The sequence below is a fragment of the Nicotiana attenuata genome, unplaced genomic scaffold (assembly GCF_001879085.1).
Source record: "Nicotiana attenuata strain UT unplaced genomic scaffold, NIATTr2, whole genome shotgun sequence".
NCBI lineage: Eukaryota > Viridiplantae > Streptophyta > Magnoliopsida > Solanales > Solanaceae > Nicotiana > Nicotiana attenuata.
This window is the reverse complement of record NW_017670606.1, coordinates 465416-487367: the sequence shown is the minus strand read 5'-3', so window position 1 is coordinate 487367 and position 21952 is coordinate 465416. Positions and strand designations below refer to the sequence as shown.

Below are 21952 nucleotides of genomic sequence, written 5' to 3'. Positions count from 1 at the left end.
AAGTACCATGGCCAACAAATGAAGAAGAGCATAAAAGAGGATAGCAAATACAGACTACAACTTATAGAAGCTAACAGGAAGAATAGGAAAGAAATAGAGTGGATCAATCAATTGTACAGATAGGGAAATAGCAAAGACTTTGCAATAGTGTAGGACTAGCTTCTAAATGGGCAGACCTACCTAGTAGGGATGCTCAAGGAGAAGAGAATAAAGATATAGTTTTGACATGAAGCAAGCTAGGATAGATTATAGATTATGGATTGGAAATATCATTTGTATGTAACTTTTGTTTGGTGGAGATCAATAAATCTTTTCTTTCACCAAAAAAAAAATAAAAAAAAATACTTTCTTATATTGTGCATTTCATGCCAGAAGACACTTTCCGCTTAAACTTCGAAGGTTGGTAATTCATACTTTAAATTTGGTACCGTTCATTTCTTCTTCTTATTCTCTTTCACTTTGATACATGGCGGGTTTATGTGGTTTTGCATTAAAATACGTATTTCTTTTAATTTACGTATAAGCCTCATAAACATTTTGTTGGGATCTGATAAATATGTGTGTATTTTGGGTGTGATCATGTTTAAAGACACTAAAGATAAAAAGACAAAAACAATGTTTTCCATTTTTGATAATCGTATGGAAGGTACAGTAACGTGAAAACAAGGTTCTTAAAGTTCTCCTGTTAACCTAAAGCTTAGACCATAACAAATTCCAACAAATTAAACCTTCAAAAGATATATACCAAATGCTACCAGTTTTGACTTTTTATTTTAAGAAAAAAGTTAGAACAACAACTATTGAAAAGTTAATATCATAAATGTGTTGACATGAGCTACAGGATCTCCACATGAGGAATGGAATGGGGGAAGTCTTGGAATGTTACAAGGAGTTATCGAGAGGAGAGAAATGAACTAATGTTTTTTGTTTAAATTTTATAAAAGAACTAAGATGTGAATAATTTAAAATAGAATTTGTCTAAGAATGAAATTGTTAAAAGAATTCAGATGTAAATAATTTGAGAATTTGTCAAAGAGTGAAACTTAAAACACCATAAAACAAACACCAGATTATCTCTATTGTCACGACCCTAAATTCCCTCCCCGTAGGATGCCGTGACGGCACCTAGTCTCTACGACTAGGTAAGCCTAACACTTACTAAATTAATAGCAAAATTTAACAAACGACTGACAAATATGAAATTGAAATATCTATACAACACTTACAATCCCAAAACCGCTAGTACAAGTCATAAGCTCTATTGAGTTTGCTAGAAAACCTACAAATACAACTGTTTCGAAAAAGAGATAAAACACTGCAAGTACAATATCAGAAGGTAACTTCGAGGCTTGCGAACGGGGCAGCAGGTTTACCTTGAGTCTCCATAGAAAGATCCGTACATCAAGCTAGCGATCGACCAACTCCAAAATACCTGAATCTGCATAAAATGTGCAGAAGTGTAGTATGAGTACACCACAGCGGTACCCAGTAAGTATCAAGACTAACCTCAGTGGAGTGGTGACGAAGGACATTCAAGACACCTACTGAACTATATAACCTGGACAAGCTTTGTCACGCCCCGAACCTGGGCCTGGACGTAACACAGCACTCGGCGCCCGACTACATGTGACCGAGCGAACCAACTGGCTGGCTGAATCAACATGTGGTATCATAACATACTGAATGCAGAAGATAAACTAACACATGCTGATATACTGAAAATTGTGGATGATATAAATCAAAGTGCGGAAATACTAATACAATTCTGAAACATATTTGTAGCCAACATGGCTTAATATGAAAAGTCTGTGACTCTGTCTAACTGTTACTCTAGTCTATGAAGCCTCTAATGAAGTACTGAAAACACTGACTGTCTGTAAATACTGAAAACTGTAAGGTAATGATAATGTCCCGAAAGAACTGGGGATCACCAAATTAGCTGATACGAGAATCCTAGCGCTATGAATCATCAACCTGTTAATCATTACCTACATTGTAAGATGCAGGCCCCGGGCAAAAGAGACGTCAGTACATTTGAATTGTACTGGTGTGTAAAGCAACTGAAAGAAAGAATTATAAATGCTGAAACTGAAACTAAGCTGATAACTGAAATGATAACCGATAACTGTTAACTGAACTGATAGATGAAAAGATAACTGATAACTGAACTGATAACTGAAAAGATACTGATAACTGATAACTGAACTGATAACTGAAAAGATAACTGATAACTGATAACTGACTGAATAAAGGAAGTAAGGATATGAATACTCCCTCTTCTGAATGATGAACAACCTGTTTATCTGAATATTAAACTGCGACCTCAGGCCCAATATATATATATGTGCACAAGCTGCGGCCTCGGGCCCAAGTATACGTATACATAACTACAACCTCAGGTCCAATATGCATAAAGCATAAACTGCGGCCTCAGACCCAAAGATGCATAAAGCATTAGCTACGGCCTCAGGCCCAAATATAGGTGTTCAACATTCAGGGATTTAAAATTAGGAACTGAGAATCATACTGCAATACGTAATAGTGAAATACTGAATCACGCTGAGTTATATGATACTGGAATATTGGATCACACTGAGTTACATTATGCTGGAATACTGAATCATACTGAGTTACATAATACTGGGATACTGAATAGGACTGAAATGAGATATATATTCTTGAACTGGTTATGAACACTGAAACTGCAACTGTTTATGACGTGCTGAGTAAGCTATACCGAGACTTCGGGGAATCAAACCCAAGTCTATATTGAATACGAACTGAGCTCACAACGTTCAGAATGAAAGTCATGAACGAGTTATGAAGCTAGGGAATAGAAGTTCTACAACTATTCAAGGAACTAGGCTTAACTGTATATCAGAGGCAATTGATACGTTGTAAAAGAAACGTAATATAGGGAGAATCATTAAAATTCCCAAACATAGAGAGTTAACCTCACATACCTTAACATCCTGCTCTTGAGCATAATACAATGTTAGTCAACCCCTTTCAACTTTAATCTAAATCAATACAAGTCAAAGGGATTCATTAGCAATGATTCTCATGTTTTGGTCACTTAAGCATCTTATCAAACACTTGGTGAAAATAAAGCTTCATAGTCCTTATTAATGGTGTCTCTACACCCAATGACCCATTCTCTTGTTCTTAGATAAATTCTAAAGCATCAAATTGCTATGTTCAATACCCTTCTTTATCACCCATAAGAAAAACGATATCTTTAATCAATAATCAACAATCAACAACCCAATCCTATAATTTTTCATGCTTTTCGATCAAACCCATCAACTCATATCTCATGAACTAGGGTTTATAATCATTAAACCAATGTTAGAATTAATTAGAGGGTAAAGATATTACTTTTTTGACGTTCAATCTTCTTGAATTCGAGTTCTAGGGTTTCTTCTCTCAACAATGGTGTCCCAATCGAATATCTAATGATATGAAGGGTTTACCCATGTTAATAAGATGTTGGGAAATTGAAATTAACTTAAAATCACCATTAGAACTTACCTTGGGTGGTGGAAGGACCCTTAAGGAGTTAGGTTTTTGAGAGCCTCCCTTTCTAGAGCAAGTGTTTATGTTTTGGGGCTGTGGGGGACGAAATATAGCTTTAAAACGAACCCTCACTAGTGCGCTCGCACACCTGGGGGTTTGCTCGCGCTACTGAACGCGCTAAATGGCAGTAACACTGCCTCAAAATTAGCGCGGTCGCGTTAATGGGCGCGCTACCGGGTACTGTTCCGTAAAACGCACATAACTTTTCGCACAGAGATCCGTTCAGGCTGCATAATATATCGTTGGAAAGCTATTTCAAAGACCTACAACTTTCATGCTTTAAGTTTTCTCAAATGCCTTACACATTTTCACCAAAACACTGATGGAATACAGACCTTCTGCAAACTTAGTCGATTTTTGTCAAATCTTATGCACCTCACTTTCCATCTTGATTTTGAAACAACTATTTTCACCCACAATCATCCTGCTAGGACTTCATATGCCTAAAATATCAAATTAATACCCATTTAACAAATCCATACCTAGTCCGAATGTACGGGGTGTTACAGTATCGGGCCCGTATTTTGGTCCCAGCGCCCAGTACAAGTCCTATATATGCTTTAAGCGCTTTCTGTAAAGTTTGGTTTAAAACGGACGTCGTTTGACGTGTTTCGGACTTAAAATGGAAATTTGATATTCTATGAAGGAATTGGAAGAAATCATGAGTTTTGAGGCTTGATTCGACGTTTATGATGTTATTTTGGCGATTTGATCGCACGGATAAGTCCGTAGGATGTTTTTGAGGTTGTGTGCATATTTGGTTTGGAGCCCCGAGGGCTCGGGTGAGTTTTGTATAGATGTCGGATTGCATTTTTGAACTTGTAAAAAAATCTGGTATAGTTCCTTCTGTGATCTTCGCATTTACGAAGATGAGCTTCGCAATTGCGAGTTCGCAAATGCGAACTCTGCATCCCAATTGCGAAGCCTTGGGCCTGGGTAAATGATCACAAATGCGATCCTATTCCTCGCAAAAGCGAAACTTGGCTGATCGCAAATGCGAACATTATGTTCGCAAATGCGAAATCTGGCAGAATAGTGAGGGTTCGCATCAGCTTCGCAAATGCGAACCCAGCTTCGCAATTACCATATTTGGTCGGGGTTCGCAATTGCGAACCCCTGTTCACAATTGCGATATCAGAGACCCAGCAATTTTTAAACTTAGTCGATTTTTCACCATTTTTCACCATTCTTTTCAAGGACAAAACTTCTTCCAAATCAATTGTAAGTCGATTTTTACATAATTCCTTCAATCATTTACATCATTTAACACGTTTTCCACTTAAAATCAATTAAATTCATGGGAGAAATTAGGGGTTTTGGGTAGAACCTAGGTTTTTCTAAAATTGGGGATCTGGACCTCAATTTGAGGTCCGATTTCAAAATAAATCACATAATTGGGTTCGTGGGGGAACGGGTAACCGGATTTTGGTTCGAACCTCGGGTTTGACCATGTTGGCCTGACGGGCGTTTTGGTCATTTTACCTAAATTTGCGTCTTAGCTTTATATTCAATAGTGGAATCAGTTGCTTGAGATGTTATTTACGAGGTGTAATTGAAATGACTAGATTTGGGCCATTTAGAGTCGGATACTCGTGATAAAAAAGTGATTTCAAGTTGATTTTTGGAGCCGATTGAGGTAAGTGGCTTGTCTAACCTTGTGTGGGGGACTTCTTCCCCTTAGGACATGATAATTGATATTTGAATGCCTCGTACGTGAGGTGACGAGCGCGTACTTGAGCTAATTGTTGGAAATTCGTTTTTACTTGAAGTATTTAAATTGAGTTTTCTTGCTCATCTGTTTATTTTAAATTGCAAGTTTATCCTATGCTAGTCTAGAGGAACATGTTTATTTGACTTATTTGTTTAAGTGCTTAAACTGTCTTGTTTGTACTCCGTGCAATATGTTAGGCTAGGATTTTCTATCACTTGTTCAGAGTTTAGCATTTATCTTTATGTTTGGGTTGTTATTGTGTGTTTTAAAATTGGGACTACGGGAAGGCATCCCGGGAGATTCCCCTGCACTTGATATGTTCTGGACTGAAGGTGCGGATACCAAGAGATCCCTGGCACATGTTATTTCAAGTTTTGAGGATACCAAGAGATCCTCGGGATACCAAGAGATCCCTCGTGTATATTTTGAGGATACCAAGAGATCCTCGGGATACCAAGAGATCCCTCGTGTATATGATGAGTATACCAAGAGATCCTCGGGATACCAAGAGATCCCTCGTGTATATGATGAGGATACCAAGAGATCCTCGGGATACCAAGAGATCCCTCGTGTATATGATGAGGATACCAAGAGATCCTCGGGATACCAAGAGATCCCTGGTTGTTGTTCCTGTTTTGAGTAGTATTTACTGGTATTGTCCTGTTTCTGTTTTCTATTACAGTTTCCTTATTTATCTTGTTTAGATTCTCGCTGTAGACTTTATTTATTCTGTTTTTCCTCATCTTAATATATATTATGTTATATCTCAGTAGGGCCCTGACCTTTCCTCGTCACTATCCAACCGAGGTTAGGCTTGGCACTTACTGAGTACGTTGTGGTGTACTCATACCCTTCCTGCACATGTTTTTCATGTGCAGATCCAGGTACTTCATCTCAGGCGCATTATCCTTGAGGCAGGGAGGGCTACGGAGACTTCGAGGTACATCTGCAGCGTCCGCGGACCGAAGAGTCTCCTTCCTTACTCCATCTGTAGTATTTAGTTTCTTCGTACTTTTGTTTTAGACACTCTGAAGTTAGAGCCCTATATTACCTTCCGTTAGCTTGTGTTCCCGTGAGTTTCCGGGTTTTGGGGTGATATTGTAGACTTTCGCGTTATTGAGTAATATATGCCGAGCGGCATCTTTTATGCAGTTTTCTTTTAGTTGTTCAGTTTTAATTAATTGTTCCGCAAGCTATGTTATTTTTCGCTTTGTTCGGATTACCTAGTTATAGGAACTAGGTGCCATCACGACATGTTCACGGAGGGCGAACTGGGGTCGTGACAACTGAAGAGTAGTTTGATTGTTTTAATATACTAAAATAATCCAAACTGATCAATGATAACATTTTCTCATGAAAAAAAATATTGGCCACTTAAGACTTTCTTAGTTCATTATTAATTAAGCAAAGAAAACTCATCTTGTTATATTACACATATTTCAAAAATTTCAGTTATGATATCATCCATTAATTGTTGATATGGAAGGACAAATGATCAATCTAATGTTGGGTAATAGAAATTTTAGTTAATAGCTCAGTTTTTTCTTTTTCAAAAACATTAAATATTTAAATCTAAATTTAATTAAACTTTTGGCTCACGGGCCGGCTCAGGCCTAGCGTCAGTCAAGCCTTAAAGGTACGGGACTAACTTGGGTCTGGCTTATAAATGAGCTAAAAAAAAATCTTAACCTATTCCTATCCAAGTAGCGTGGGTTATATGGCCCCACATGCCAGGCCCATTTTGGTGACCCTACACAACCACATCATTTCTATCTCTTTTTATGTTTAAATATATGAAAAAAATTCTACTAGTTTAAAAGATACCGATAAAATCTCTTTGCATTAATGTGTTCTATCATACTTCTTAAAAATTTCATCTGTTAGGGTGTGTTTAGTACGAAGGAAAATGTTTCCCTAAAAAATAATTTCCTGGAAAATAAAATGTTTTATCACTTATTTTTCCATGTTTGGTTTGGTGTCACGACCCAGAACTCAACCCATCATGATGACGCCTATCGTAGAACTAGGCCAGCCTCAACTCAACAAACCCAACACAACAACAATAATTTTGAAAACATTTAACGGAAGCTTTTAAAATTTAAAGAAACTATTTCAACATAAGAAATTCCAAGATAAGATACAATCCAGCCCAAAACCAGGGTGTCACTGAGTGCATGAGCGTCTAAAGGACAAAATTATATCCAACACAAGTCAAAAACGAAACAAAGAGGTCCCTTTTGTATTTCCGAAAGATGATTACAAAAGATATTTACACAAGGAGTACTTGCACAAAAACACAAAATGAAGAAACTTAAATCTACTCCGGGGCCACGGTTTCGGCAGCTGCACCTTCGGGACCTTCGTCCTCGGGAACCTCCCCGTCGAGGACATCGTCTTCGTCTCCTCCGCTCTCGGAGCCACTGGCTGAATCATCTTCAACGGAAAGCAAAGTGGCAGCCTCTTCTTCCAAAGTCTTTGCCCTTTCAATATCGGCTAAGAGATCGAAGCCGCGAGCATGCACCTCTTCGAGGGTTTCCCTACGGGACTGTCGCCTGGCCTGGTCAAGTGCACATGTTAACTTAACTTCGGTCGCATCAGAGATACCCTTTGCCCGGGCATTAGCTGCTTCAGCGTCAGCTCGGTACGAAGTTATAAATGCCTCAGCGTCAGATTTGGCCTGGGCAAGATCATCAGCAGATTTAGCTTTAAGCTCCTCGATTTTGCGGCCTCGAGCCAGACTCTTCTCCTTTACACTTTGAAACTGGCGTTTGAGTGAAGCCAGCTGCTCCTGAAGAGTATCTCTCTCGGAGGCAAGACTATCCATGCCTTGCCTCTACCCCAGGGTACACACCAAAGCTTTAAGTACGACTGGCAAGAAAATATAACCTAATTCATATACGATTTAGAGCACAAGTTCAATCGGACCAGTTATTTTAATGATTGGAGCGACAGACACCGGTTTGAGGTGTTAGAGCGATATTGGAGCCGGTTATGAAACTTCGGAGCGAGGTAAGTCTCTTGTCTAATCCTGTGAGAAAAAAGTTACCCCTAGGTGTAGTATATTGATGTGTGCTACTTGTTGTGGGGGATACGTACGCATGAGCTGACGAGAACCCATGCGTAGCTACATTCATGTTATTGTCCGGGTAGGCTTAGGTTCACATCATGCTATAGCTGTACTATGAGCAGCCTCAAGAACTGTAAATCACAAGGAAACGGTAGAACCAGCTCACAAAGAATAACCACAGAAAAGAATGTTGGCATAAAGGGAACGTTCAACAACGGAAAATTAACATGTAGAAACGATCCGACGATAAACAAGTCAATAACAAGGAATTCAACACGAGTGAAGTAGTCCCAAATAAAGGCAAGTCAACAAATATATAGGTTATCTAAACTCCTTCCACTACTAAAAAATCAGGTTTTAACAACGGACAATTCTGTAGATAAACAGAAAAATCCGTCGCTAATCTCATTTAGCAACGGATTAGCAATGGAGTATCAAGAAATTCTGCTAGCTACGAGCGTATTAGCAACAGATTAGCGACGACATTCGTAGCTAATTCCAATTTTTTTTGTAGTGTTCTAAGGTTGGACAATTTCGAGGATATTCGACAATTCAATTAAGGAAAGGTGATCTTAGCTTCACTTAAATAATTTCAGGAGGGATAATAATAATTCTCAAATAAGACAAGCAGCTATGAAAAGATAGCATGACAAAAGGAGAGGCGAAATTCTTCAATTAAATCAAATAGGAGTCAATTAGGAAATAAGAGTGAATCGTGAAGTAACTAATTCCAATTAAGCATGTAGAGGTGAAATTAGTAAATAGGAAACTCAGTCATGTCAAGAACACATTCATACACAGTGAATATAAAGACCTAAGAACCCTAAAAGGCTAATTTTTCATGGATAAGTCCGAGCACGCACTCGCACCTCGCGTACACGAACTACAATCAACATAGAAGCCTCAATTCCTAAGGGAAAGTCCTCCACAAAAGGTTAGGCAAGATATTTACCTCAAAGACGATAAACTGATACTCTAAAATGCACTTCTCGAGTGAAAAGACCTCCAGACGGTGCAAATCTAACTAAATTAACTTCAAAGCACAAATAAAATACCATAAGACACTATTCCAGATCATAAATTCTCACTTTCTAACAAAATCCAAAAATGGGTCCAAAAGTCGACCCCCGGGCCCGCACCTCAGAAACCGACAAATTTACAAAAACCGAATACCCATTCCGATATGAGTTCATCCATACAAAATTTATCATATTCCGATACCGTTTGGTCCCTCAAATCACGATTTTTCATTTTAGAAATTTTCTTTCAAAACCAACATTTTCCTCAACTCAAAACACAAATTATATGATGAAAATAAAGATAAAATCATGGAATATGTTAGATTCTAGGTGAAGAACACTTAACCAATCGATTTGTGTGAAAAACCCCTCAAAGAATCGCTCGAAATCGAGCTCCACAAGTCAAGATATGATGAAAATGGTGTAACCCTTGATCCCTAATAGTTGTTAATCCTTCATCGACTGACCCTATACGGGCATCTGACTCGACATCGAGGCCCCGCACACACTAGCTCGAGGCCCCGATTCTCAACCTTTTTGTTGGGTTTTAAAAGCTATCTTCAAGCTCTTGTCTTATTTTCTAACCTCGTCACGTAGCATCTACTGCTTAACAACTAGCATAAAAATAGATCACATATTTTTAGAACCACACAAATAAGAGATGATCTAGTGTCGAACCGTTATGATTGACTTCTTGCGAAGAAGTCCACAGCTATACCGATTACATGATCCGTTCATTGAAATCTCCCAAATGTGAATATTGATACAATATAGTGGTTACCGAACTTATTACTGAATTGTTAATTGTATTATCTACAAGAAAAGCATGATGAGGCTGAAAATTATTTATTGTTTCTGAAAAGGCATTTTTATTTTCTGTTTGAGATACTAGCATGTTTTCTGACTTGTCCCCCTTAAAAAAGTTGCAGTTAAGTGTTATTACTCATGAGCTAGCGACTCATTCCCCGCTAATTTTTTTTTTACAGAAACAACAGTTGACGCGGGCGAGAATTTCGTTAATTAGAGCGCACGGGTTGACAGTTCTTGGTGAGCCTCGCACTTGTTCGCGTGGGCGGAGATTTTTATTAATTGTTATGGTCTTTTCTTTGAACTCCTAGAGTCGCTCCATGGTCATTCTTTTAGTGTCTTGAGTATTCTTCGTTATTATAGACTTATGTTGAGTATTGCTCATTCTTATCAAATTTGGAGATAAAGTAGTATTTCTATTTGTTAGTGGGTGGACTATTCAAGGTAGCTATTTGTTAAGGAGGAGGATGAGGTATTATGCGTGTAGGGCCTCTCCCTACACGCATTAATGGTAGAAGTAGTAGGAGCATTTAAAGCTTTGTAAACTAGTTTTTGAGAGTTGAGATACTTACCTGTTGTTGGATATCTGCGAGAACTCTTACCCATAACTTACCATTTCTTCGGAATTGTCCTCTCATAGCACGATGGAAGTGTCCAATTATAGCACGACGCGCTGCTTCAATGGCTCGATATGAAAGACGACCAGCTCTACCACTTTTAGTGCCATATCTTCCAAAACCAAGTTGTGTACCGTCCGGTTTGCAACCCCGCCCGGCAGGTCAAACATCTTGCTTTTCACCCTGAAAGATTCTCTTGAAAAACTTGACTTGCAAGCGGAGAATGACAAGTCTCACCCACTTTTTGGGCCGGCTTCGTGATTTTATGCTTGGAAAATGCTCTTGTATCGCTCGGCCCCCTTTCTTTTATCAAAATATAGCATAACCAGAGAACAATCGAAAAGATTCTGGCAATATATGAGAATGATTCATCACCATCTTCGCGTATTAAAACAAGAATGTCCTCATAGATTTTAACATCTATACTGTACCTGGTACTATATTTTTGTGCAAAGAATTTTTATTTTATTTTCAACAAGATCTCTTGTTCTTTGGTTTCTCCGCCTGGTGAAGGACACCACCTGCCATTGCTCCTCTGGTGGGGGAGATGTAGTTGTGTCGTTAGTTCCTTGGTTTTGCACCTGGGCAATAGGTTGTTGCAGTTTCTCTATCCTTGGTGAAGTAAGTATGCATGAGGTAGCTGTATGCCCAAGGTGGCCATAGTTCTTGCATAGGAAATTTATTCCTTCGTATACAAGCTGTTGAAGGTTCACTGTTGAACAGGTTGATCTAGTGGTAGTTTAACACAAAGACGTGCATATCTGCACTGTATAATAATCTCCGGCCCCATCTGGTACATATTGAATACGGTTGTAAAACACCTTGCGTGCAGATGTTGGATGTTGATGATGCTGTGATCGATGGGAGCTAGAATTGAATACGTGCCTGCATTCCGGTAGTAGCTGCCTCTTGTTTATGGTAGATTTAGATTTATGAAAAATCGGTTTATGTACATTTCGAACAGATGATATTTTTATTTCTATCCAGCTTTGTAAAGTCTTATCTTAGAAGCTTATGATTTGTAATACTAGTCCTTCAGAAATGTATAAGATTCAAATATTTTCTCGTACTTATTTTGTCGTATTAATAGCCCGTTTGGCCAAGCTTCTAAAATCAGCTTATTTTGAGAAGTGCTTTTCTCAAAAGTACTTTTAAAAAAGTGCTTTTGGTGAGAAGTAGTTTGTGTTTGGCTAATTAATCAGAAAAGTACTTTTGAGCAGTAATTAGTGTTTAGCCAAGCTTTTGAAAATTGCTTCTAAGTGTATTTTTCTCAAAAGCTCTTCTCAGAAAAGTGCTTTTGGAGAGAAGCTACTTTTTTCTGTTTCTCCAATACTGCTTCTGCTTCTCCTCAAAAGCACTTTTTTTCCTTCCAAAAGCTTGGCCAAACACCTTAATTTTTGGCCAAAAGTGCTTTTGGTAAAAAAAAGCACTTTTGGCCCAAAAAAAAGCTTGGCCAAACAGGCTATAAATTTCATTTGAATTAGATAGAAGCTAATCGGCTTACCTATCGGGTTGAGTTAGGTGCCATTACGACTAGTTGAATTTTGGATCGTGACACTCCCAAAGTAAAAATATAACCTGTAGTAGAACAGGAATCACCAGATAAAGTGTTCCAATCTGCATCAGAAAAGCCTTCGAGTACAGCATGATATTTTTTATAAAGTAAATCATAGATTTTTGTACCAAGTAAATACCTCATAACTCTTGTTATGGCATGCCAATGTTCATTACTTGGCTTGCTTGTAAACCCGCTACGTACTCCTAGTGTATATGTAATATCAGGCGAGTAATCAGTCACGTATCTCAAGCTTCCAATTAGGCTAGCATATTCCTTTTTGATTTATCACATCATTGTCACTTTGTACAGGAAATAAGTGAACGCTTGAATCAAAAGGGGTTAGAAAACTACCACCAACCACCGTCTCTAGTCGACATTTACCCGTTAGACATCATCACCAACAACTATCATATTTTAAAAAACCATATATTTTATTGATAGAATATTAGATTAGTTAGTATTTCATTTGAATTTTATGTTTATTAATTTTCAAATAAAGATAAATTTTATACATTCAGATGTTAAAAATCAAACAGTCTTATTATTTCTATTCGGATATTAATACACATCTTAATATATTCAGATTCAGATGTCTTAATCTTAAAACACATCTTAATATCCAGATGTGTATTCAGATTCAGACGTCTTAATCTTTAAAAAAAACAAATGAGGCCTTACTTCGTTTCTTTAGTGTGCCCTTGTAAGCATAATAGCATTTCATTCATGAGATGGTAAATTTCTCAAATCTGAGATCAAATTGTGCAGATTTGCAAAGCAAACTGTACTTTGTTGCCTTTCAATTCATCATACTTTTAACCTACCGTAATTCACTTCCTTTATTCAAGATTGGTACCGATTACGCTTTGCCTTTCAATATAGCAACAACTAACAAAGTACAACAACAACAACAACGACCCAGTGAAATCCCACAAGTAGGGTCTGTGGAGGGTAATGTGTACGCCTTACCCCTACCCCAAGGGATAGAAAGGCTGTTTTTGATAGACTCTCGGCTCAAGTAGACGAAAAGAATAAAGTACTTTACAAACAATTTTCATTTCCCCATGGTAAAAAATAAACACAAACTAACTTCCAAGCATATCCACTTGACTAAGGAAAGGGCAAAATCTACAGAGATTAATGGAACTCTAGGAAAAAGGTATTAACAGCATACAACCATCTATCACAATGATTAATTAACTGGAAAGAATGCACAACCAGATAATAAAAGAATAAAAGTAGAACAACTAGTTTAACTTTTAAGCATTGACCTTAACACTAAATTTAAGAATTTTAGCACCATATCCTAAACCAGGAGGCTCTCGAGCATTCGAAAACCCAGGAATTGACACTCTAAAGTTAGAGCAGGTGTACCAATTTGACAAACCAGTAATGAATGATTAGAAATTTTCATAGATTACACCCTGTTAGAATGGATTCTACATTCAACTCAAAGAGATTAAGTAACATAGTTTGGAGCCAATTGAAGAACATAAGTCCATATATTTATGTTTAGAGTCAACTTGTGAACAAATCCAATGTAGACTGAATGCAATATAGGCAAATAGACTAAGATAAGAGTGTTAATAAATTCAACATGTCAAAAGCAAACATAACTAAAAGTTTGGTCTTTTTGACTTGTGCTTTTGCTTCCACATACATATTTCTAATTGAAAAGCCATCTTTGTGCAGATTATCAAAAGGAACACTTCAACAGAATGTGCTTTATGCTATATTTGCATCTTTCCTTTTTCTTTACAAATTTTTCATAATTACTCTTTACCTGATTGATAAAAACAATAGTTATGTACCACTAAAGAACATCTTAAAGCTTGCCTCTTACTTTGTACTCGCCCGAACACTCCTTCCATCCCCGTCGAACAAGCCTAGCTAGACTTTATATTTTGATTTATAACAGTGTTTTCTCGGCTAGCTTATGCGTGCTTTGACTATTCCACCGTATACCTACAATATCTCACCAACACATGAATTGAGTAACTCTGCCCATCAAAACTTAAACAGACGAGAAGAGAACACTGATCACCTATCGTTATTTGTCTGTTTTGGAACTTAAACCTTAATCTCTCATAGTTTTCATCCAACTTCATTGACCACCAGTCCACACTAAAGAGACATATAGATAGCACTAAGATCGCTAAGGCAGAACATTGACAGACATGCTACTATTCAAATTGCAATTTACAAAGACAAAGTGGTCATGATAGCCAGTTTCTTCATAGATAGATTACAAGAAACAGAGGCGGAGGTAGGATTTAGAGTGTATGGGTTCTAAATTTTAAAATAGGAAGACGACCCAAAATCAATATACAACAAGCAAGCAAACTAAAGAACGAATACAACCTCCTCACATTTTTATTTGTATTTGTTTTTCTTTTAATTTATTTATATAAAAACTAGCCCTTGCCTAGTGGATTGCCAAAAAAAGAAAGAACGAATACCGATATTTAATACACATTTAAAAGGCAACGAACTAGACAAACATAATATTTGAATATAAACATTATTATTTCAATTGCACTCGATGACTTGTCATGTTTTGAAAATGATCAATAACCACATCATTAGGTACACTTCAAATACTTCATCCTCTATTTAACAAACTAAGCAGTCTTTCAAAAAGTCATCACCAATTCTGCTTTTCAAGTCATTTTTATTAAATTTCATTGAAGAAAAAGTCCTTTCTACCGTTGCAGTAGAGTGATTAATTTATCTTTAGTTGTTAAGGCTCAACAGAGATTAATGTATCATGTCTTGATACACAAAGATGCAAAATTAGAAAGAAAAGTGTATCCAATTAACTCGCCCATGGATATGTTAATTGGTGAGCTACTCAAGCTACTTCAGTTATCCTTTTATGTAGTGCCATCTACTAATTTGCCCGATAGCCAAATTTAGATGCTAACAAAGCCGTAGCCAATTACTTTATTAAAAAAAATGACAACAATCAATTAAAAATAAAGGTTGATAATCTGAAAATCTCTAAATTCACCATTTTGTTGAGGATATTATCTGCACTAAGAAACGAAAATAAGGAAAGTAGGACCACATACCTTGTCGATTTGTCGAGCTTGGCCTTTGAAATTTTGGAAAGCACAAAAGCACAAGTTGCAAAGAGAATAGAGGTCAAAATGTAGGACAACCCTAGAATGAAAGATTAAAAATTAGATTTTGTATGAATTATTACACAAAATATAATAGGAGCAAAAAAAGAATAGAAAAGAAGAAGAAAGAGGGAGAAAGAATATACAGCGTAAAGGAAGAAGGAAGATGCAGTAAAGGCGATAATCAGCAATTGGGGCAGAAAGGCAAAACCCTAGCTTTGTTTGATTTGAGTGCAGTTGAATTGTGAAAGAAAAATGTCTGTTTTGTTTTAGAGAGATATGTGTGTTTGATTTGGAGAAGTTTTATTTTGTGTCTCGTACAACTGACATTAGTTGCATGAACCTACTTTTTGTCTCACAAAATAATCCACTGAATTCTGAGTTCACAAAACTGTGAGACAAAAAATTGCCTCATGAGACACAAAATAAAATTTTCCGTTTGATTTGTGTTTTTCTTTATTAAAAAGGAAAAGAGTTGTGTTTTTCTTTATTAAAAAGGAATAGTAATTCTGAAGCATAAAGGAAACGCTAGTTTGGAACTTTGCAGCTTTGTTGTTTCTTCTATTTCTTAGTATTTATTTTTTCAAAGAAAAAAAGAAAATTTAACAAAATGCAGCGTTGCTTTCTAGGAGATTCAAACCCACGCGTTATCATGACAAACCCAGAAGCTTTACCACTGAACCCAAATATCTTTTGGTACTGGGTTCGGCGTACTAAATATATATAGAAATAATAAATTTTTCAACACAAATATAGGGTTCGGAAAAAGTCACTGGGTTCGCCCGAAGCCGCACACTCTACTGTAGCTCCGCCCCTGACAAGAAATTGAGTCACTTTACACAAATATGGAAATAACTTACAGAAATTTACACTTCATAAATAAACACCAGACAGATCACTGCAAAAAAGCAATTGCAGTTTAAATAGCAGTGAAATGCACAACCCTTAACAGCAGTAACAAGAAGCAAAACAAAAGAAAACAAAAGTTCCTCCTCTTATTAAATTAGAAGACTCACAAAAGGCTCAAGAATGAACAGTTATGTCCACATTCATTTCTTCATGTATCTTAGTCATATATGACTCATTTATCTCCTCTGCATGATTGGCCTCATTGTTAAATTTGAAAATGGCAGTACTGCTCTGAATATTTACACGGTTTTTTAATTAAAGAATGGTGTAGCAAAATACTTGCGAGAACATTAAATTTCAGGAAAACTTTCTCTCTCTAGAATGAGAGCTTCTCTCAGCTAAGGCTGAAAATGGCGAGAAAGCAACGTACTGGAGGGAGAGGGCAACTAGAAACTGTAAATCAACAGAAATACAGGCATGCGAGCAATTCCGCAAACTGAAGATGCAAAGAAAACCAGAAGTATCAATGTGCTACAAGGAGTAATTCCGTTGGAGCTGAAGCAGACACCTATGATGGGATCAGCGCAGACACCAATGGCAACTCCGATAGGTACGCAAACAACTAAGCAACAGTATACTAACAATCAATTACAGTCTAGGGGGGAACAATCATGGACAGACAAGGTGGAAATTGAGGAGGAACCGATAGGTAAAATTCAAACCCTAGGTACAAATGGTAAATCCTGGAGTAAAATAGTTGGAAATACACCAGTAACTGAGGGATTTGACCTAGAAGAAGTGAATCCCACTGCTATGTCAAAATAACGATGGAAGATGTGAAAGAGGAAATAGAATACTGGCAAACAGCGGTTGTATGTTTTATACTGGGATCAAATCCACCATTAACAGTGGTGGAAGGATACTTTAACCGTATATGGAAAGATCTGGGGATTGATAAGGTAGCTCAAATTAAAAAAAGGTGTATACATGGTTAGATTCTACAGTAATGAAGGTCGCACAAAGGCAATTGAAGGGGGAGTGCAGATATTTGATCGAAAACCAGTGATAATTAAGCCATGGAAACCAGAAATGGAGATAACCAATGTAACTGTGGAGAAGGTACCTATATGGATCAGATTAGTGGGCTTAGATCTAAAATACTGGGGGCAAGCAGCTCTAACAAAAATAGCGGGACTGGTGGGGAAACCTGTGAAAGCTGATACAGCAACAACAAGAAAGGAGAAGGTCATGTATGCAAGGGTGATAGTGGAGGTACCTTTGAACAAAACATATCCAGATTCATTGATGTTTAAAAATGAAGTAGGACAAATAATTGAACAAGAAATAGAGTATGAATGGAAGCCTACAATGTGTCAATAATGTAAACTATTTGGCCACACAGACCAGCAATGCAGAAGAGTATAACAAAAAACAGAACAAGGAAGGAAAGAGTGGAAGCCTGTGGAGAAGAAAGAACAAAAGGAAAAGCCAGCTATAGCAGGGGGAAAGCATGGAACAACAAACAAAGGAAGTACAAGGGAAAGCTCTACAAAAGCAGATTATAATGCCAGTAAGAAACTCTTTTTCAACACTGGAGGACCATGAAGAGGAGCAAAATGCAGGGGAGAGTAATAAAGAGCAAGCAATAACAGACAGGAAAAACAAAGCTAAAGGAAGTACACAAGGTGACACTACTAAACAAGGGGAAAGCAGTTCAACAACAAGCTACCAGAGGGGACTACAAAGGAAAATAGAGTTGGGTCCAGGAACAGGGAGGGGAGGTACAATCCCCAACCCAAATGGATAAATTGAGTTTTTAGAATGTGAGGGGTCTAAACACGCAGGAAAAGCAGAAAGAAATGAACCTTTTCTTACATAATACTAAGGTAGGCCTGTTTGGATTCCTGGAGACAAAGATTAAGAGGCAAAAAGCATCTCTAGCTTCTCTTAATATTTGTAATGGTTGGTCCTTTAGTCACAACTTAGCTCATCATCCAGGGGGGAGAATATGGGTGCTTTGGAAGCCAAGAATTTTCAATATAAACATCACTGTTGTCTCAGCTCAAATAGTGCATTGTGAGGTAGAACATAGAGGGACTCAGCAGAAATTTCAGGTTACATTTGTATATGGCTATAATGACCAAGCTCTAAGAAGACAATTATGGCAAGAGTTAGAGAAAATCCATGGGGTCACTAAGAAACCATGGGCAGTCATGGGGGACTTCAATTGTGTATTGAATAGAGATGAAAGGGTAGGGAGTCCTATCACAGTTTTAGAAATAAAGGAGTTTAAAGAGTGTGTAGGGAGATGCTCATTGCAAAAACTGAAATCCTCTGGATCCTTTTTCACATGGAACAATAAGCATGGAGACACCAGTAGAGTCTATAGCAGGATTGATAGGGTGCTAGTGAACGGAGACTGGGTAATGAAATTACCAGCCTCAAAAGTTCACTTTGGAAATGAAGGTCTCATGGACCACTGTCTAGCTCTGATTAACTGGGATCAAGGACATCAAATTGGCCAGCACAGATTCAGATACTACAACATTTGGAGTCAAGCTAATGATTTCAAGCAACAAGTGGAAGCAAGCCAGAAAAAGGGGAGTACAGGAACAATGCAGTATAGATTTGTGGGGAAATTAAACAGACTTAAAACTATTTTAAAAGGAATAAGGAGATCTCAGTTTGGGGATGTAGAAGGGAAAGCCGAGCAGGCAAAAGTGATGTTAGAGGAGAGTCAAAAGAAATTATAGCAGGATCCATTAAACATAAGTCTGATTGAAGAAGAGGTAAGATTAGCTAAGGAATACTCATACTGGAACCTGACAAGGAACCAGTATCTTAAGCAGAAATGTAAAACACATTGGCTGAACTTAGGAGATATGAATACAAAGTTCTTACATAGCATGTTGAAAGCTAGAAGAAATGCTAATAGAATCTTTACTATAAAGGATACAGAAGGGAAGATTAGCACTGATATAGAGGGGGTTACCAATGCCTTTGTGAAGTATTACTCTAATCTACTAGGTACTAAAGCTGAGAGTAGAAGAAGGGTATGTAGTGCAACTTTAAAAAGAGGACCTGTAATCTCAAGAGAACAAAGGAGGATGCTGGTTGAAGAGTACACAAGTGCAGAGATGAAGCAAGCTTTGTGGGAGATAGCAGGAGATAAAGCACCAGGTCCGGATGGGTATGTAAGTCAGTTCTTCAAAGATTGCTGGGAAATAATAAGGGAAGATCTTGAAGCAGGAGTGATGGAATTCTTTAAAATAGGGAAATTGTTGAAGGCATGGAATAGCACTGTGCTAACACTAGTCCCAAAATCAGACCATGCAGAATCAGTAGTAGATTACAGACGTATAGCTTGTTGTAATACAATATATAAGGTAATATCCAAGATGCTAACAAACAGGTTGAAGACAGTATTGCCAAGCATTATATCCCCCAACCAAAGTGCTTTTGTGGCTGGAAGGACTATTGCTCAGAACATCTTAATATGCCATGATTTGGTAAGATTGTATAACAGGAAACAAACTACCAGTAGCTGTTTGATCAAAATAGATTTGAGGAAACCTTATGACAAAGTGGAGTGGGAGTTCGTAGCTGAGATGATACACGCACTGGAATTCCCTCAACAATTTATCAAATGGACCATGACATGTATTACAACAGTGCAATACGAAATTGCAATCAATGGAGGCTTGTATGGAAACATAAAAGGGGAAATGGGACTTAGACAAGGGGACCCCATATCCCCTCTGATCTTTGTCCTGTGCATGGAGTATTTCACAAGGTTAATGAATGTTGTTGCATAGCAAGTGAGATTTGAATTCCACACTAAATGCAAACACTTGAGGCTGAACCACTTGTTTTTTGCAGATGATGTGCTCCTTTTTAGTAAAGGGACCTTTCAATCAGTGCTACTGCTTTTAAGAGGCTTAAAAACTTTCTTAGAATGTTCAGGCCTGACTACAAATGCAAACAAATCAAACATCTTCAGTGTCAATATGCGAAGCCATCACCAGAAGGGTCTGTTGGAAATAACAGGACATCAGAAAGGAAATCTGGCATTTAGATACCTTAGTGTACCAATATCAGCTAAGAGGCTATCTAAAATTGATTGTGAAATACTAATAGATAAGATTGCAACCAGAATCAAAGGATGGGGGACAAGACATCTCTCATATGCAAGAAGGGTGCAGCTTGTTAACTCAGTACTACTTCACATTCACAGATATTGGGCAACAATATTTCTGATCCCAAAGCAGGTGTTGAAGAGTATAACTGCTATGTGTAGAAACTTTATATTGGATGGGAAACCTGTCACAAATAAACCACCCCTAGTGGCATGGGATATAGTTTGCAGGGCAAAACATGAAGGAGGATTGGGGATAACAGAAATGATCAAATGGAATGAAGCTGCCATAGCAAAATATGTATGGAATATTGACCAAAAAGCTGACAACCTATGTGTGAAATGGATCAACAATGTCTACTTAAAAGAGATGGACTGGTGGCAGTACAAATGCGCTACTGATGTATGCTGGTATTGGAAGAAAATTTGCCGAGTTAAAGAAATTTTTGCTCCAGGCTACACTCAGAACTTATGGAGCAGTGCCAATGGAGAGTACACAATACAAGGGGGATACAAATGGAGAATGGGGGAGCAGGAAAGCTGGAGATGGAGAAGATGGGTATGGAATCACATGAATTTACCCAAGCACAGTTTCATTTGCTGGATTACGATGCATCAAAGGTTGCTAACAAAATCAAGATTATTTGGTATTGGTATATTAGCCAAGATGATAAGTGTCCAATGTGTGGAACAGGAGAGGAGACTACACAACACTTATTCTTTGAATGTGCATATTCTCAACAATGCCTAAGAGAGGTGCTACAATGGATGAAGATAGGCATCCAAAAGACAGACTTAGCAGGATTATGGAGGAGAGTGACCAGACCAATGAAAGGGAGAAGGTGCAGGGAAGTAGCCACTGCCATACTAGCTGCTTTGGTGTACTGGATATGGAAAGCAAGAAACACTGTGGTATGGGAGTTTAAACTCCCTACACCTACATACACAGTAAGACAAATAAAGCAAAAGTGCAGGTTGCGGAAGATTACCTATATGAAGAGTAAAACAAGTATGCAGGAAAGATGATGGATTGAGAAGATCATGCAGCTATAATAGAATAGATAAATAGGAAGAAATGTATTTTTGTTTGATATCAAAGAATACATAGTTAATATATATGTATATCGGAAGAAATAGGAAAGAAAGTGATGAGGAAAACTTATAACTGTTCTGTGGTGATGAAATAAAAAAAAATTCGCCAAAAAAAAAATACTTGCGATAAGAAATCACCCTCACTAGTTATTTTGGCTAAATCAACACAGATACATAATTCTTCCCTTAGTCCTTAAGATTGTATGAATTTACTTTGGCTTTTATCGGTCACTTATTTACAATGTTGTTCACGCTTAAGGGGAAGAAATAATTTTTATAGTTACAAATACACAACTAATCAATGACCAATTAGCAGACAGCCGTATATATTTACTATTAAAAAATACACAATGTATCTAATATCGGATTATAAAAGCATCAACATATTTATGTCGCTCTTAT

At 37.5% G+C, this 21952-nt stretch overlaps 2 protein-coding genes and 1 long non-coding RNA gene across 4 annotated transcripts; 2 read left to right on the top strand and 1 right to left on the bottom strand.

The window, feature by feature from the left end:
* Nucleotides 1-1946: 1946 nt before the first annotated feature.
* On the bottom strand, nucleotides 1947-15878 carry LOC109241461. 2 transcript variants are annotated; one of them, XR_002070240.1, is made up of 3 exons: nucleotides 15621-15878; nucleotides 15424-15514; nucleotides 1947-1988 (listed from the first exon to the last, which is right to left on the bottom strand). It is a non-coding gene; the product is annotated as an uncharacterized LOC109241461 (long non-coding RNA). The 2 variants fall into 2 exon arrangements; XR_002070241.1 differs by lacking the exon at nucleotides 1947-1988 and adding an exon at nucleotides 13610-14317.
* Nucleotides 15879-17310: 1432 nt separating this feature from the next.
* Nucleotides 17311-17821, top strand: LOC109241455. The gene is made up of 2 exons (XM_019408197.1): nucleotides 17311-17595; nucleotides 17726-17821. Exons 1-2 carry the CDS (start codon nucleotides 17311-17313, stop codon nucleotides 17819-17821), a joined length of 381 nt encoding a protein of 126 aa, XP_019263742.1.
* A 1384-nt stretch (nucleotides 17822-19205) lies between these two features.
* Nucleotides 19206-21384, top strand: LOC109241454. The gene is made up of 4 exons (XM_019408196.1): nucleotides 19206-20116; nucleotides 20222-20869; nucleotides 20914-21079; nucleotides 21211-21384. The coding sequence occupies exons 1-4, from the start codon at nucleotides 19206-19208 to the stop codon at nucleotides 21382-21384; spliced, it is 1899 nt and encodes a 632-aa protein (XP_019263741.1).
* The last annotated feature ends 568 nt before the right edge of the window (nucleotides 21385-21952 follow it).